Source organism: Vanessa atalanta, chromosome 5 (assembly GCF_905147765.1).
Source record: "Vanessa atalanta chromosome 5, ilVanAtal1.2, whole genome shotgun sequence".
NCBI lineage: Eukaryota > Metazoa > Arthropoda > Insecta > Lepidoptera > Nymphalidae > Vanessa > Vanessa atalanta.
The window spans coordinates 6,756,867-6,774,246 of record NC_061875.1 but is presented as its reverse complement, the minus strand read 5'-3'; the positions used below and the strand labels follow the sequence as shown (position 1 = coordinate 6,774,246).

Below are 17,380 nucleotides of genomic sequence, written 5' to 3'. Positions count from 1 at the left end.
ATATATAAGTTTTTAGTAGTATCATAGATAAATTATTTTTGCAATTGGCAGCACTCATGATCACTTTTTTTACTAATGACACTGTCAATTAACTCTTAAAATTTACCTAATCTGTGATTAAGTTTAGTTGTTAAATTGTATCTAGAATAACACGTTATAAACTTTTATCAATATCAGATTATATTATTTCCGCAGAGTTTTACATTCATAATCATATAACGTTTTAAACCAATTACCAGTAATCTTAATGTAACAGTTAAATAGTGCAACCATGATTGAAGTTTAATACTTCTGCTGATTGATTGTTGCTTAAAGCTGAGATTTGCAGTCATTCGTAGTCATTACCGTTTTGGTACGTATAATAATTCTATTAAAAATGAAACGTATTATTTCTTTTTTAAAGTTTTTATTATAATTGAATACATACAGTTACTTGTCTATATGCAAATCTATACCCATAAGACATCCCTCACAACGTAATGTTAAGTCAAGGTAAAGTAAAGTGTATAAGTTTGCGCAAAGTAGTCTAACCCATTTAAGTTAAACTTAATTGAATATTAGTATCATATCCCCGATTAATTTATTATTCTCATGATTAAAATGGTGTAATGATAACCAGTTAATGGTTATGTACTATTTGTGATAATAAATTACTTTGGGAGTACTTTTTTGTACCTACATATTTTCAATAATGTCATTTGATATTTGCAGCAGTGCTTATTATGTATGATAAAACAACAATCTAATGAGTTTTGATATATTGAAATATGATATTTATTAATGATAATGTATGTTATAGGAACTTTTCTAACATAATTTGTGTTTTGGTATTATTGTATTTAGCCATTTATTTGAACTATATTATTAGACTAATATAATTAATCTTTTACTGAAAAATCTAACCATCTGTAATAATCATTTATTAGTTATGATTTTTAAAACAAATTTTTATTTTCTGTAGGTTTAATAAAAGTTAACAATGCTACGATTTCTGAGCAGAAGAGGGAGATCTTCCAGTCAGACACGCAACAAACAAAATCAGAAAACTTCAAACAACAAAAACTTGATACAATGCAAGGTAATGTTACTTGACGAGACGGACTTATCTATTAATTTATCAAAAAAAGCTAGTGCAGGGGATCTGTATGAGCAGGTGTTTTATTCCCTAGATTTAATTGAAAAGGACTATTTTGGTTTACAATTTACTGATACGAATAATGTAAAGCATTGGTTGGATCCAACAAAAACTATAAAAAAGCAAGTAAAGATAGGTCCACCCTACACTTTGAGACTTAAAGTGAAATTTTATTCATCTGAACCTAATAACTTAAGAGAAGAGTTAACTAGGTATCAATTCTTTTTACAATTAAAAAGAGATATATTAGAGAGCAAACTTGAATGTCCACATTCAACAGCCGTAGAATTAGCAGCACTAGCTCTACAATCAGAATTAGGTGATTTTGATGAGCTAGTCCACACACCAGCAACTGTGTCTGAGTTTCGTTTTGTACCTAATCAAACTGAAGAAATGGAAATAGAAATTCTGGAGGAGTACAAAAAATACAAGGGTCTTACACCAGCTCAAGCAGAAGTAAACTATTTAAATAAGGCTAAGTGGCTTGAAATGTATGGTGTTGATATGCACATTGTGCTAGGCAAAGATGGGTGTGAGTATCACTTAGGATTAACACCTACAGGAATTCTTGTTTTCGAGGGACCACAAAAGATTGGGCTATTTTTCTGGCCCAAAATAAGTAAATTAGATTTTAAGAAAAAAAAGTTGACTTTAGTTGTAGTTGAAGACGACGATCAAGGACGAGAACAAGAACATACATTTGTATTTCGACTTCACAATGAAAAAGCTTGTAAACATCTTTGGAAATGTGCTGTGGAACATCACACATTCTTCCGCTTACGTGCTCCAGTGAAAGGTCCCTCTGCAAGGCAAAACTTCTTTAGAATGGGATCGAGATTCCAATACTCCGGAAAAACGGAGTATCAAACGACACAACAAAATCGCGCTCGTCGTACAGTTCAGTTTGAACGGCGGCCCAGCCAACGGTTTGCTCGAAGACAAAGTCACGTGTTGAGGGAACGTGAAAAGCAAAATACAACTGTTAAATCTGAAACTTCTGCGCAACCTGAACCCAGTACTTCAGGAGAAACTGCTGCAATTGAAAGCGGACAAGATACACTATCGAGGAAAAGTAGTGCAAAATCGCACAAATCCGTTTTGGTTGAAACTGATCTTAAGGCAAGTGAAATAGGAGAACCTTCGACTAAAAATCTTCTAAATGATGAAGAACCCGAAGAAATGACTATTTCGAAAGAGGATGCAATCAGCAACAAAGTTCTTTTTAAGATGGATAGTATTGAAGAAAAGAAAAGTAACTTAACCCAACTTGTTATTAATAAACCATCTTGCAATTGCTCACCCGTGGCCGAGTTTAATCCGCTCAATGATCTTTTAATGAGTTTAGTAAAAGAAAAACTAAACAACGACGATTCGAAGAATGAAGTGAAAAAGGACCAATTAGATTCAGCTGACAACGAAGTGCCAAACAATCAAAGTAAATGTTATTTACCTTCAACAAAGAATCTTCCTCCAGGACAGCTTAAATGCAATAATATTCTAAAGGCTCGCGAAAATGAAGTTAAGATCATTAACGAATCATCTAATATAAACCTATCGATACCCTCAACGCCATCACCGAAAATACTAAATGAAACGAATCCAAATAATTCACAATATGTTTCAATTGTTGTTGTTGAACCACCGCGTTCCCAAACTAAGCTGGCATCACCAAAACCAGTTGAACGAATGGAAGATGTAATTCCTAAATGTCAACCGATATCATCACTTTCGCCGTGGCTCGTCACATCGGAGCCAAGTTCTCCTTCTGGTATCGGAGAAAAGGAAATAACAATAATTCACCGTAAATCGGTTATAACGACTCAACTTTAAGAAACTTTCTAATTCAACCTATATCTATTACAGAGGTATTGTTTTAAAATTATGCTAATTATATTGTAGTTATAGCATTACTCATTCGTATCAAACGAACCATGACTATACAAAATTTAACATTATACTCCTGAATTTTCTTATAATTATATAACAGAACTGTTCAGCAGTTGATCAGCCTTAAATGCTTAGTCGTAAGTTTCAATATGTACCGTTAGAAAAGCGTGAGGTGCTCCGAAATTACTAAGTAATTTCAGGTGTCATTGATCGGATTGTGACAATATGTGCCTTATAAAATTTAATGCTTGAAAACTTTACAATTTAATTTCACTTTTAAGTTTCGAAAGAAACCAAAAGCGAGATGCTTCATTTTCCATGAACCAGTTATATGTTATACATTCAAATATATTTGTAACACGTTAGATAAATAAACTTAACTCATTCCGCTTGACAAACACATTGCCAATACATTCCATTCTACCTGATGAGTAATTCGTGTAAAAACGAATAAGACATATTTATTAGAGTAAGTATTGGTTAGGTATTATTTTAAACATTCAGATGCGTCATACACTATTATATATATTTTATTAATTTGACTAGTTGTCGCATGCGGCTTTTTTCGCATTTCGCGTAAGGGTTGATCGTCCGGTGTTAGGTATGAAAGTAACCTATGTCGTTCCTTCATACCAAATTTCATCAATTTCGGTCCAGTGGTTTGGCCGTGAAAGAGCAACAGACAGACAGAGTTATTTTCGCATTTATAATATAAGCGTAAATGAAAAAAAATAAGATTGTGAAATTGGTAATAACAGATACATTTAAAACGATGTTATACATTCTTTCGTTTTTCATAATATTAAAATTATTTAAATAAGTTGTTATGTTATATATTGTGGGTTTTTGAAATTTGTCATCTGCTTACTGCGGTACTTCACTTGCTTTGTCAATTTGTGTTGCTATATCACTTCGACTAAGACTTTGTAATATTTGTTACTTTAATAAATATTATTAAGACGTCATAGGAATGGACTAAGCACGCAAATATCTTAAATATATTCAAACATCAGTGCAATGCTACGAAGCATATAAACTGAGGATTGTTTACAGTCTACTTTAAAATATTAAGTGGTCGGAAAGGATTAACCAACTTATCGTTTATCCCGTGTGACTATCAATAGTATCAAAGCCCGGTCAAACCTTCGAAGTTTAGAAAGATGAAAATTTTAAAAGTTGGCTTATTTTGTAACGTAAGCGTAATTTCAGCTATCGTATTGAAATGAAATTTTGTGCGAAAATCTTTGTTGTAAAAAAAATATTTAATCCTTATTTTACCCGGAAGAAGTAGACTGGCAGATAGTAATCCAATTTGTATTCTAAAGATTGTCGTGTTTGGCCAACTAACGCAATGAGACCACGAGAAGTAGTTAAGGGTAAGAACACCCCAAGTGAAGTGTCGCCATTACACTGCTATGGCAATTCTCAGAGAGCAATTTAAATAGAATTTCATTAATACCAAATGTGAAAAAATATACAGTTCGGTATCGTAAAGTTCCGCTTAGAATAGTCACACGAATTATAAAAATGTTTTTTCTGCTTTTGATTGAGTAGAGGTTGATCGTTGATACAGCATTGTAACTGCTAAGGTGCTTTTTATTTTTACTTAATTTTAATCAAGCGGAGCACGACTTACATATATAATTTATAATATGTCTTATAACCTATGTTAATGTGCACCAAGTTTTGAATTTGAAAAGTTAAAAAAAAAATGTGAACAAATATTAACATTTTATTTTTTTTTCTTTTCAAATGCATTTTTAGTCGTTAATAAAAAGCAACCATAAAAACAGATAATTTAATGTACTTAATAGTACTTAATTAAATATCTTAGTAGACACTTCCAGAATGCTAAAATGCTTGAAACTGAAATATTATTGTCCAATTTTTTTTTGTTTGGTAGCTTTATTTTCCACTATTTTTTGCAGTAATCGTTGTACTTATTAAATATTATAATTATATTATAAGCTACTCTTAATGTCGAATATATTTCAATTACAATTTTACACAAAATAAATTACTCATAGTACAATATATTATTATAATTAAACAGTATTAAACAGATTCAAAATATGCCAAAAGGTGCCATAGATAAAATTATCAACAATTCGATTTATCATATAATACGTAATTATAAAGGTTTTGGTGACAATTAATTTTATTAATTGAATGTATTCTGAAGTCATGTTAGTACTTTAACTATTTTTAGGACGTTGAAGTTATATACCCTTAACGTACCTTTGACGATGAAGATGGAATTGAGACTGAAAACAAAAAGAAAATAAATAAATTAAGCGTTTCGTAACCTATTAGCAAAATATACTTTGTCAAGCAATTTTTAAAAAAATACGATTAAGACTTTAAACGCTTAAGCTTATTGAAGAATATTTATGTGTGGTGCTCATAAATTATAAATACATATCGCATTCCAACCGTCCAATATTTCATATTAGATTGTATAAGATTATTTTAAAGTATTTATCGTGATATTGTACTTAGTCTTAGGATTTCAATTGAAATTGGTTTACAAGAACGCCAATATTATATGTTGATAGACGTTTTTATTGATAATAATTAACGAAATTACATGTGCTCACTATACAATGGAAAATGCAAATAATTGAATTGATTCACAAGTCGGAATTGTTTATTATTGATATCTATTCTATTGAAATTTAATCTCGATTCTCGATTATATCTATGTTTAACAATTCGGTTTATTGTAAGTTCTATTTTAACGTGACAATAGCGAATACATTTAGAAATATTTTAAGGAATAATATATTATAATAGTCTTAATAAATATTAAGGCAACGATGTGTTGTCGTTGATTGTGCTCGACGTCTATGTACTTTATTTCTGTTTACGTTCTAATAGATGTTAAACATGTTAAGATATATTTATCTTCATATTATTTTTACTGTGACACTATTATCTTTTTAAGTTAAGTTACGCCTTTTTTCTTAAATTACTTTTTATTACAGCTAGAGAAATATATATATGACAAAACACGAAAAAATGTTTTATTCAATATAAACAAAGTCTTTAGCTTAAGTATGTAATTTAAGAAATTCGATTACCAGGGAAGAACAATTACTTATTATTATATAATGAATTATGTTATGTTATATGCATATTAGATATTAGAATTCTATGTATGGAATTGAAGAAAAAACAATATTTTTTTGTTTTTAATAACAAAAATCTATAATAAATAATAATATTTAGTAATTAAGATAAGTATTCGAAAATCGTACAGATTATAATAACGTTTGTTAAAAATATACTTACTCTTTTATGTGTGACGTCTATTTCAACAATTATAAAAAATAAACGTTACAATTATTGTCAATACATAATATCCTTTTATTGATGTGTTAAAAGTAATAAGTAGTGAACTGTCCACGGAAGAAATGTCCTCCGAGAAATCGTTATCTAATATACTACAACTATTCTCATATAAACGATATTTTATTAATAACTTGGATTCATATCATGGAGAATATGTTTTAAAAGAAATTTCTAAAGTATTGGAACAAAATGCGAACGCTTCGAATAAACATTCTTCTCAAGTTATGCTTGGTGAGGATGTCGAGTCCATAAGCCAAGCTCCTCCAGAAGAACCATACGAAATCATAGGTTATTAGGATAAACTAAACTATACACCTTATATACATATATAAACCTTAACTCAAGTTAAGCATAACGTTTCTGTAAACTATGGCTAATGCAATTTCATCTACCATTTTATCCTTTCAGAATATCATATAAACTAACTATGGTGTCAATACTTATATATTTTAATTTTTTCAATCTATTTAATGTCTTAAAAAGCAGTTTGAAACAACAACTAGAATTTTAATAGCCGTTGAACTTATCAAAATTTGATCCCAATTTATGGTAATGTTGCATATAACCGGCTTTTTCTTAGGAACCGTTACAGACCCCAAGGTCAAGTCTTTGGATAATGTCGCCCGTATAGTTTCTAAGGCAGAATGTCTGTCCCAAATGCTCGCTTGTGGAACGGTTATCTTTGATATAAGCTATGATAGAGACGAATTGAAGTTAGCTATGGATTATGTTAAATGTTAGTATAATAAACAATATTTACAATTTTTAGTAAATGGACCCCGGAAAGCCATGAGACTACCAGCCATTAAAATTTTATACGTCTTTCTTTCTTACCTATTTACGTTTTCGTGTAAAAAGTAATGATTATAGGTACTCTTCGATTTACCATTACTTAATAAAGTCATAAGAAATGATATACCTATTTTTTAATCATCTTTTTTTTTTTAAGTACAGTAAGTTCTGATGTAAAGAAAATTTAATACGTTTACAATGAACTCATTGGCTTTATAGTAGTTTTTATGAAAAACGAAAAAAAAAACTATAATGTTACAGTATTAAAAGATCTGTTAGATAAGCAAGCCCCACTTCGTTCGCCTGATTTAGACGATGACGAACCTCAAAGCGCATACAAAAAGCGTTACCTGATTCTGGTATCAACAGTAATGACATGGGCCGTTACTAAACCATTAGACCCGGTAAGTATTTTTTACTGGCGATTACAATTTTACATTGCATATTTTGTTTTGTGTAAAATGTTTTGTTAGAAAAATAGTAAAGGTAAAGTTATCATATGCATCATGCCATCTTACTTAAAGTAGATTAAAGAACTATTCTGAAAAAAATAAAGCACTAATTATTATTATTTATTTGAATATTTGTTTTAATTTAAATAAATTGTATAAAAAAGATATAAACCGGTATACATTAAAGAATGTTCGCGAAGCGCACCGGTTAATAAGATGAAATATTTCTTTGTCATAAACTCATAAGAATGCTTAAAATCCATCGGTGGATTAAATATTTTGTTTTTCTTTGCGACTAGCGAGCCAGTACAATTTTACACTAAGTATTTACTACGACTAGTCTTGAAATAATTAGTAGTAGGTATATAGCCAGAGGTTTCATAATCTAATATTTTTGATGAATGTCCATATAAAAGTAGATGATCAATTTTTTCCACCTGATGGTAAGTGGTGACCATCGCCCACAGACAATTGCGCTGTCAGAAATATTAACCATTCATTACAACGCCAGTCCGCCAACCTTGGGAACTAAGATGTTATGTCCCTTGTGCCTGTAGTTAAACTGGCTCACTCACCCTTCAAACCCGAACACAACAATTCTGAGTACTACTTTTTGGCGGTAAAGTATCTGTTGAGTGGGTGGTACCTACCCAATCCGGCTCACACAAAGCGCTACCACCGAGTGATCTTACTTTAAGAGTTTAAAAAAATAAATTAAAAGGTGATCGTTTTTACACGCAATGAGCTATAGAATATTATAAATGGGCTACTATTAAAATAAAGCAAGTAGGTATTTACTACATCCCTTGTTACGCATGCGATAAACGATAACTAAATTGCATTTAATTTAATTTGTTTCTGAAATAACTAGAGATGATAATATTTTATCGACTCGTCAGTTTTTATCTCGATATTACTAAAATATAGCAAGACCAATGAAATCCGCCCCTTTTTGTGCATTTTTATGGGATTTAAATTTACACTTAAATTATATAAGTTCCATTGTCCATCTTTTTTAATAGGTACCTACGATTATTACATTTGGGATAAATTAAAAATAAAAATACTTAAATCAGTACGTGACAATTAGTCCACTAAAGTCGCAAATATAATTAAGTATTTCTTTGTACTTAAAATATTATTCTTAAAAATTTTGAAATATCATTTTTGAAAGTATGAATATCGCGAGCAACATAGATGTGTATATATTTTAATTTTTATTAAATAATAGATATGTTTTAAAGGACACGCCAGACATGCCATTTATAGAGTCTGATTTTCGTAAAAGAAAACCACATCCAAATTATAAAATGCATTATGATTTGGAGAATGAGGTTATTGGCATTGCAAGAAAATACAAATCACATATCGGGTTAGTGATATTAATTTCATAGCTTACTTAAAAATGACTTATTGTTGTACTTGTGTCATAGTCTTTATGAAGGCATATTTTTGTTATTCATATATAATATATTGTAATAGTTTTTATTTTCTATCTACCTACCATAAAGAAAAAAAATATATGTAGGTACATATATTCGAAACATTTCCTATACTTGCCAATATATTTTTTGCATTTGTCTTTATTACATTCAAATTTAGGATATAAGTTAGTTTATCTGGTTAATAGACGTAGAAAAAAATGTTTGTATATTTAATATAAAAAACATATAAGCATTAATTGTGTGTAGTTGAGCAAGTAGCCAAAGCCGTGTAAGTTGTAACGCTTAACGAGTAATATTTTAAAGCGATTAAATTTTGTTAGAGCTATGGTCATCGCAACAGGAGTGACTTACGGTGGTCGAGAGGATGTATTGTTTTATTGGTTTCAAAAAGCTTGGGAATGCGAGCGTCTGCTGCCGATACTGGGCCGCGGTGGGAATGTTATTCCTCTTATAAATGTGAAGGATTTAGCGCAGTTAGTATAAATTAAATAAACCTCGTAATAAATTGCATACAAAATATTTACCAAACAATACTTTTAAAATCCAATATAATGTATCAAACAAATGAGTATAACATATTTTCAGGATTATTTACAATATAATATCGGATTTTCCGAAGAAACTTTATATTCTTGCTGTTGAACAAAACGTTACTAAACAAAGAGAGGTTGTTATGCGAATCTTTTTTAAAAATTTCATATATCTACCTAATTAAACATTATATAATTGAAAAAAAAAATATTTACAGATAATAAAGCCTTTGGGTAAAATTGTAGGCTCGGGAATGTTTAAGTGTATTCCTCCAGAAGATAGTTTCCTTATACCTGAAATTGACGTTAGTTATGATTTCTATAAATACTTACATTTATTATAAATACAAATATATCTCACATTCATTTTTTATTTTATTAAGATTGTTTACATCCTCAAAGACTTGTGTGCGTGCTTTGATTTGTCAAAGCTCTGAATTATTTGTATTCTAAATTAATATTTACATTATTACTTTCTTACAGCAAAGAATTTTCGATTCTATGACTTTAAATCTCAATATGGAGCCTACATTTATAGTTGAAACAATGGGATTGCAATGGACGTCAGAATTGTCTTTTGAAGAGAACGTTCCCATTCTTATGAAACAATTTAAAAGAGAAAGGGGCTTGAAAAGTTTTAAGGTGATAATTGAAATAAATGAATATTTTCAATTTCAAATTTGGTCGGTAACATCGGCTTACGCTAGCTTAAAATCGGGGAACAAAAAGGCACTTTATCCTCTACAAAATAAATGTAGCTGATATTTCCTATTATGTATTAAAATAGTATTTGATATTTCCAAAAGATGTAAATGGTCCAATCTTTTAATTTGTGTATATAATAATCTTGCAGGTGATAGTTCATGGACCGCCCATTGTTGGTAAAACTACCTTATCTAAGCTAATTTGTGAGGCTTATGGGCTTCTTTACGTGTCACCAGAAACTATTGCTGAAGATATATTAGATGATTTGGTTAGTTGTGTAACTTAACTATGGATAGTAATTTTGAACAAATTTGAAAGTAGAAGTAATTTTATAAAAAATATTAGACATGGCGCATTAAGCATTGGGAAGTCGGTGAGATGGCTGCTCTTGCTCAACTTAATGCAGAAGAAGTTGAGATTGGAGTTGGCGATGATGCCGACGAAGAGGGTGATGATACAGTTCAAGAAGTAGCTAAGCAAACACATGCCATATTGAGTTCAGGGCGAACTTTGAGCGATGATGAGATACTGACGTTAGTCGGATTCTTTTGTATCTTGTTTAAAAATAATTTGAGGCATTTGTTAAGTTATTGTTTTTAACATATAATACCTATTAACAAATACGCGAATTATTTATTAACAGCTAACTTATAGAAAAATGTCATAGATAATATATAAGACAATTTTTATTTTTCGTATAAATATGTAACATTACATTGGTGCGGTGCTTATATTGTAAGTTATCGTATGAGGCGGAAACTGTTCTAGCGCGTTAACCACATAGACAAACGTACTTTGTTTCAACGGTAGAATCGTGCCAACCCAGAGTGCTTTCAAGGCGGTAGCACTAAATTACTGAAAATATCTCTGAAAAGGACGGCATTTCCATTTAATTCATAACCAGTCGGAGAAGGCTAGTGGATAGGTTGCAATTTAAATAGCACAAGCACCATTGAGTTTCGATGGGCTTATCTTTGTTCAAAATAATCTCATCGGTGAAGGAAAACATCATGAACTATTTGATGTATTTCCAACAACCGTGAGGCAACGTGATGTAATAGATTTTAAATATTTATTTTATAAAGAAAACAGGCTATTCATCCTTGGTCTTGGTAATTTACGAGCAGTTGTTACTGGATTACCTAATGTTATATTTTTTATGTATAGATATCTACGTCAAAGGCTTATAAGTCACGAGGGCTTGAACAGAGGATGGGTGCTCGATGGTTTTCCAACTAATCTAACACAATGTTCCTTATGTAAGACAAAGTAATATTTTTGTAGGTATAATGTTGGATCGCTATTATTTCTAAAAATTAAACTAAATCAGGTTATAAAAGGTATCTAAGGTAATATAAGACAATTAAGCATTACCATTTTTTCTGTATTGTTAGTAAGGTACATGTGAAATATAATACAAAGGTTAGATTAATAATTTAGAATAACTTACGTAGGTATGGTAAAAAATATATTTTTAAAATAAACAACGATTTAAATTATAACATATGTGTTTAGTATTTGAAAAGGGGGATGAGCAAGATTCTGATGGAGATGAAGAAAATGTTGAGGATCCGTTTGATGAAGACGTTGATCTGTATAGCAATGTACTAAAAAAAATGTTACCAGGTTTGTTTTGTTCAATATAAATTGGCCAAAAGTAAAGTATCGTAGTTTATACAGTAAAATTAAATAAAAAAATCCAAGATTATAAGTTTACATCATTTCAGATGTTGTTGTATCCTTAGAAGCAACTGATGATTTTATATGTGAAAAAGCAATGCGTCAACCAGAAGATGATTCTCGTTTAGATGAAGAAGCTGTTCTAAAACATCTCAGTGAATTTAGAGCTGGGGACGCTCGCGATATAACTGTACTCAACTTTTTTGATGAGCTTGATATTCATCCTTTAGTAATACAGGTGAAAGAGCATGCCGATTATGGAATGAAGACTTCTTATACTGCAGTTGCGCTACGTATGGGCCGTCCGTGTCGTTACGGAAAACTTATGGGTAAAGCTATAAGTTATTATATATCGAAAAAAAACTATTATCAATGTAATGTAATAATTTTACAAACGTTTTATAGCACAAATCGAAGCGGCCGAGAAAAAAGAAAAGCGGGAAATGGAAAACCTTCGCGCTAAAGAAGAAAAAGCAATGAAAGATTTAGAAAAGAAAATGAAGGAAGAACTCGAGGAAAAAATGGAATATTGGGTTAAATACTTCATTTACTTTCTTAGACTGCAAAAACTTAAAATAATACTGACTGCTTAATTTTGTACTGATAATGAATGAATAAGGATTTTGATATGTATTTTTGTCCTAAGTCGGAATTGTACTCAATAATGCGCGAAGAAGAGGAGGCAGCTTTGGCGGCAGCGGGTGAACCGATGAGAAACTATCTCGTGAATAATATATTTCCGACACTTACAAGTGCGCTACTAGAAGTTGCCAAGCTGCGTCCAGATAATCCTATAGATTTTCTTGTATGTTTACTTTTTTATTACTTAAAATTTACAATAAATTAACGGTAAAGTTAAAGAAAACGGTATTTCTCGCACAGGCCGAATATCTGTTCAAGATGAATCCAACGGGTAAAATGCTAGAGCCAGGTTTCAATCTTCAAGCTGAAAAAATACTGGGGAAAATAAAAATACTTGATGATGCATTGAAAGACTTGGACATAAAAATAGAACCGTTACTACCACCCGAAGTAGATTTTGAATTTAACTCAAAGAAAAGTATTAATATTATGAGTGCTTTGTAATTGTTTACTAATGTAGTTAATTCGCTTTGATTTTATTTAGATGTATTATAATATTTTCTTAAACCTTTTTTATTTTTCTTCCAATACAAAATTTTATATTTTAGTATTATAAATGTTGTATGTAATAAACCTTAAATTTTAAACATGGATTCAGAGCTTTTTTATTAATTAAGTCCCATGTATGATACGACTATACATAGGTACACACTGAAATGGTTTCAGTGTGTACCTATGTATAGTCGTAACATATTTAAGGAATCAATAATTTCGATGCTATCTCAGCTTGCGTGATTTAGTATGGAAGGTCATCAATCGATCACTTATATTCAAACGTTACACATACCGTGTTGACTAAAAACAAAGACATGAAGATTTATCCTCAAAATATAGCTAAAAACGACCCGACGGACCTGAGAAATCGCAACAATTGGTTTTCAAAACCAATTCCTAAGACTAAATCATCAGACGATGGACCGTTGGCTTTACTGGCAGACAGTTTGCGTCATCAAACTACTGAATTCTTTAACAATTCAACTTTACATGGTGTAAGATATATCGCGGAAAAAGAACGTCCATTTTGTGAAAAGTTGGTGATGTTTAATAAGTTTTAATTAAATTCAATGTTAGCATTTGTTATTTTGTTTTATATAATTTATTTTTAATGACAGGTTCATGTGGTTTAGCTTTACTTCTATAGGAGCAGTCGCTACTTGTATCATTATCGTAAGTTTGTGGGAGAAGTTCCAAACCAATCCAACAATTACAGGTCAGTACATTTAAGTCCTACTGACATATTTTTCTAACACAACGCGTGCAACTAAAACAAGACGTTTCATCAGGATTAGATACAGATTTTCACAACTGGGATGTACCTTTCCCAGCTGTCACCATTTGCGATCTAAATCCAGTGGATGAACAATTAATGCAAGATTATATAGAGAGGTAAGTAATTATGTAGTAAAGTTTGAACAAATGCACGATTTGAACATAAGCAATAATGCTATTTTATTTAATCATATATCAAGCATTTGGGGTTCTGATCCTCCGGCTGGTGCTGAAAATATGTTGCGATGGTTGGCGACTTTAAATTATCGATCCATAGCTGAAAGAACCTCTGAATTTGTGACTTATCCAGAACTCGTTGGAAGGGGACCGAACGATGGTCCCGAGCCAGCTTTAAAACCCAAAGATGCGGTTTTCAATGTAGGTACTAATTTTAAACGCTATATTATATATATTTTAAGTAGTTGTTTAATGCTTTAATGAATCAATTTGCATATTATCTAATTGAGTGTGATTATGTAGTTAATTATATATTTTTTCAAGATTGTCAGACGCTGTGAAACTTTATTTTATGATTGCGAATGGAAAGGAGATTCTGAGGAATGTTGTGACTTGCTAGTGCCCGTGTTTACAGAGATGGGCTTTTGTTATGCGTATAATTCAAAACATGCAGAGAAGTCGTGGCCCTGGTAAAGATAAAAATTACATCATACTTATAAACAAATAATTTTAAGGGAATACAATTTAATTTATATTTTATTTCAGGCAAAGTCAAACGGAGCAATTTGCAGAGGCTTTCATTCACGAAACCGACGCAAAATGGTCATTTATGTTCAATTCATTTCGTAACGACACGACAATCGATGTACGTTTTAATTTGCTTTTACTAATCCAAATTATATAATTATAAAATTATTTATTACTGGAAAACTTCTCAAGTTCGTTTCGTATCAGTTTCTTTTTTTGGTTGAACTAGAGTAAATTTAGTACGTATTCTCTATTTTTGTGCAAGAAAAATTCAAAACACATTTCAACATTATAGATTTACATACACTCAACTGAAGAAATGGCTGGTTTGGAACAAATTGCTCAACATTCTTGGGATCGCCGTGTTGAGAAAGTCTCTTTTTCTGTTAAACATACATACACTACAGAGGACGCGAGGCAACTATCGATCCGCCAAAGACGCTGTATATTCGTTGATGAACAAATTTTAGAAACATCTAATATATATACATACTCGGCATGCATGCGACAATGCCGTATGCAGCAATGTCGGTCCTTATGCAAATGCGTCCCACATTTTTATCCTCGCATTAGTAAGTAAACAACTCCACATCCCATCCGGGTTTAATCATTACCCAATTGTACAAAACGCTAGATTAATTAATCACCGTCATCAACCAAGCGCCCTGGAGCAAGCAGTGTTGATCTCGAAAAATATTTTTTCAGAGAACTTATAGGAATATGTCAATTAAAAGTATTAGGATAGTTATTTTGCGGATAAGAAACTAATATACACTTCATAAAATTCACAGAGGGCTACAGACATTGCACAGTTAAGGAACTGGAATGTATTGCCAAATATGTTGCTCTTATCACTGACCTGACTCGTTGCTCTTGTGAACTAGGATGTTCTCATACAGTCTACGAAGTTGAAAAACTTACAGAAATTGAGTAAGATTCTTCTTTTATAAAGCCTCATAAAGGCAAGTGGCTTAATTTTAGAGTTTTGGTCTAATATCATTAAAATTATATATTTTTTTTTTAGTACGAGCAAAGGTCCAGTTGCTACTAATTCTTTAGAAACTGAATTCGTGTCTTGGCCAATGGTGAGGTACAAGCGTGAAGTACTTTTTGGATGGGTGGATCTTTTAGGTACCTATATAATAAATTAGCTACCAAGGTCCATGTGAAGAACTTATTAAACAATATTTCCTACCTATTACTATTTCTTATAAAAAGATAAAAACAATCTTATCACTGTCGTCTTAAAGTCAGATGATCTCTTCGTATACTTATACTAAAATATCTTACAGTATACCTGACGTTTTGATTTTTTTATGCAAAATTCCGTCAAACTAGTATGTATCTAATATCTCGATCAGTACTGATTTCAGGACAGCTTGTCTGAAAAGCACCCAGAACGACGTCTGTTTTCTCCGGCTACGTGGATACAAAACCTATACAAAGGCAAAAGTGAATCTGTCTGTCTGTCTGTTGCTCTTTCACAGCCAAACCACTGAATCAAATTTGTTGAAATTTGGTATGAAGCAAGCTTGAACTCTTAGGACATGCTAGCGAAAACTATAGGCTGACATTTATTTATAACTATTTTGAACAACGAAGGATTTTTCCAACTTGAATAAGTATTTTATTGAGTTGATATATTGGAGTGCATCCAATACGCTATTTAATATTTGGATTCCTTATAAAATTGACTTAGATTCCAAATAGGCTAAGAGTAAATATCTTGAATATTGTCTCAAACCAATACATATAATAGCTTCAAGACATCATATGAAATTATTTTACAGTGTCTTTCGGCGGTATAGCTGGCTTGTTCCTTGGCTTTTCTCTCCTGTCAGGGGTAGAGCTAATCTATTACTTCACATTGCGCGCATGTTGCGCTCTCGTTAGGGACAAGGACATGTTGAGACGCGAACGCGCCGAACGTCTCGCTAGACCCAAACCACCACATGATTTGAGTTTGGTGCCGTGGTAATTATATACATATATTTTTTTGGAGATATCAATCATTTATTTGATCACTAACAAAATACTAATACAGTTGTAATACTAAAACACGTGTATAGTTACTAAGTGGTACCTTAATATTAGATGATATCAAAATTAAATATTTTTTATTAATACTCATTTTACTTGGCGCTCTAAATTTTTCAAAATCACTAAGTAATAAGACACACATATTTTAATGCCATACAAGTCTTATTTAAATATAAATAATACTAATTAATGAAAAAACAATATATCAAATCCTACAATATGAAATGTAATTTTCAGGTGGAAACAAGCGCCAATCCCTGCCGGGAAGAAACCTATCAAACTGCGGGTTAAAGAAATCCAGCCACCGCAATATTCCCCACCGCCCATCTATACTGAATATTTACCGTAATTTAATAACTTTGGTAAATTACATATAATAGAAATGATTATTGCTAACGACATTTTCTTTTTCCATCGTAAATATTAAATAAAGTATACTTACGCTATAAATTTACCACCGCTTGTTGTATTAATAAAAGATTTTATTCGAATCATTACTTTTATTTAATATTTTGGTCACATCCATCTAAGTTGTCTTATTTATAGTAAACATCGAATCGAACTACATTACCATGACAAAGTCAACAAGTTCAAATATTCGAGAAGTATAAACGTACACAATAACAAAAGTCGAATATGATCACAATAATGCAGTTCAATAAATTATAATTAACAAGTTGTAAAAGAACTATTCTTTGCATCTTCAACGAATTGAGTTAGGTATCGTTTGCTTATGCCATAAAGGAA

The 17,380-nt window shown here is 31.2% G+C and overlaps 3 protein-coding genes across 4 annotated transcripts; all 3 read left to right on the top strand.

Annotated features, from left to right (window-relative positions):
- Nucleotides 1–147: 147 nt before the first annotated feature.
- Nucleotides 148–3,654, top strand: LOC125064192 (band 4.1-like protein 5). 2 transcript variants are annotated; one of them, XM_047671117.1, is made up of 2 exons: nt 148–352; nt 962–3,654. In XM_047671117.1, the coding sequence occupies exon 2, from the start codon at nt 980–982 to the stop codon at nt 2,963–2,965; it is 1,986 nt and encodes a 661-aa protein (XP_047527073.1). In that variant the 5' UTR covers nt 148–352; nt 962–979; the 3' UTR covers nt 2,966–3,654. The 2 variants fall into 2 exon arrangements, with proteins under 2 accessions (XP_047527073.1, XP_047527075.1); XM_047671119.1 differs by lacking the exon at nt 148–352 and adding an exon at nt 768–788.
- A 2,776-nt stretch (nt 3,655–6,430) lies between these two features.
- On the top strand, nt 6,431–13,133 carry LOC125064187 (adenylate kinase 7-like). The gene is made up of 16 exons (XM_047671112.1): nt 6,431–6,661; nt 6,954–7,109; nt 7,427–7,569; nt 8,862–8,989; nt 9,383–9,535; nt 9,648–9,729; nt 9,811–9,897; nt 10,076–10,234; nt 10,446–10,565; nt 10,643–10,830; nt 11,465–11,556; nt 11,813–11,923; nt 12,025–12,306; nt 12,383–12,510; nt 12,624–12,782; nt 12,860–13,133. The coding sequence occupies exons 1-16, from the start codon at nt 6,436–6,438 to the stop codon at nt 13,061–13,063; spliced, it is 2,418 nt and encodes an 805-aa protein (XP_047527068.1). The 5' UTR covers nt 6,431–6,435; the 3' UTR covers nt 13,064–13,133.
- A 295-nt stretch (nt 13,134–13,428) lies between these two features.
- On the top strand, nt 13,429–17,084 carry LOC125064340 (sodium channel protein Nach-like). The gene is made up of 11 exons (XM_047671329.1): nt 13,429–13,649; nt 13,732–13,829; nt 13,903–14,005; nt 14,089–14,266; nt 14,390–14,535; nt 14,612–14,711; nt 14,889–15,165; nt 15,385–15,523; nt 15,618–15,724; nt 16,384–16,567; nt 16,871–17,084. Exons 1-11 carry the CDS (start codon nt 13,429–13,431, stop codon nt 16,980–16,982), a joined length of 1,665 nt encoding a protein of 554 aa, XP_047527285.1. The 3' UTR covers nt 16,983–17,084.
- The last annotated feature ends 296 nt before the right edge of the window (nt 17,085–17,380 follow it).

What these genes read in the sequence shown, in the direction of transcription:
- LOC125064192 (XM_047671117.1), top strand. Translation starts at nt 980, where the DNA reads ATGCTACGATTTCTGAGCAGAAGAGGGAGATCTTCCAGTCAGACACGC.
- LOC125064340 (XM_047671329.1), top strand. Translation starts at nt 13,429, where the DNA reads ATGAAGATTTATCCTCAAAATATAGCTAAAAACGACCCGACGGACCTG. An exon ending in AACCAATCCAACAATTACAG is followed by an intron (nt 13,830 to 13,902) that starts GTCAGTACATTT and finishes ACGTTTCATCAG; the next exon opens with GATTAGATACAGATTTTCAC. An exon ending in ATGCAAGATTATATAGAGAG is followed by an intron (nt 14,006 to 14,088) that starts GTAAGTAATTAT and finishes TCATATATCAAG; the next exon opens with CATTTGGGGTTCTGATCCTC.
- LOC125064187 (XM_047671112.1), top strand. Translation starts at nt 6,436, where the DNA reads ATGTCCTCCGAGAAATCGTTATCTAATATACTACAACTATTCTCATAT. An exon ending in TTACTAAACCATTAGACCCG is followed by an intron (nt 7,570 to 8,861) that starts GTAAGTATTTTT and finishes TATGTTTTAAAG; the next exon opens with GACACGCCAGACATGCCATT. An exon ending in AAGATATATTAGATGATTTG is followed by an intron (nt 10,566 to 10,642) that starts GTTAGTTGTGTA and finishes AAAAAATATTAG; the next exon opens with ACATGGCGCATTAAGCATTG.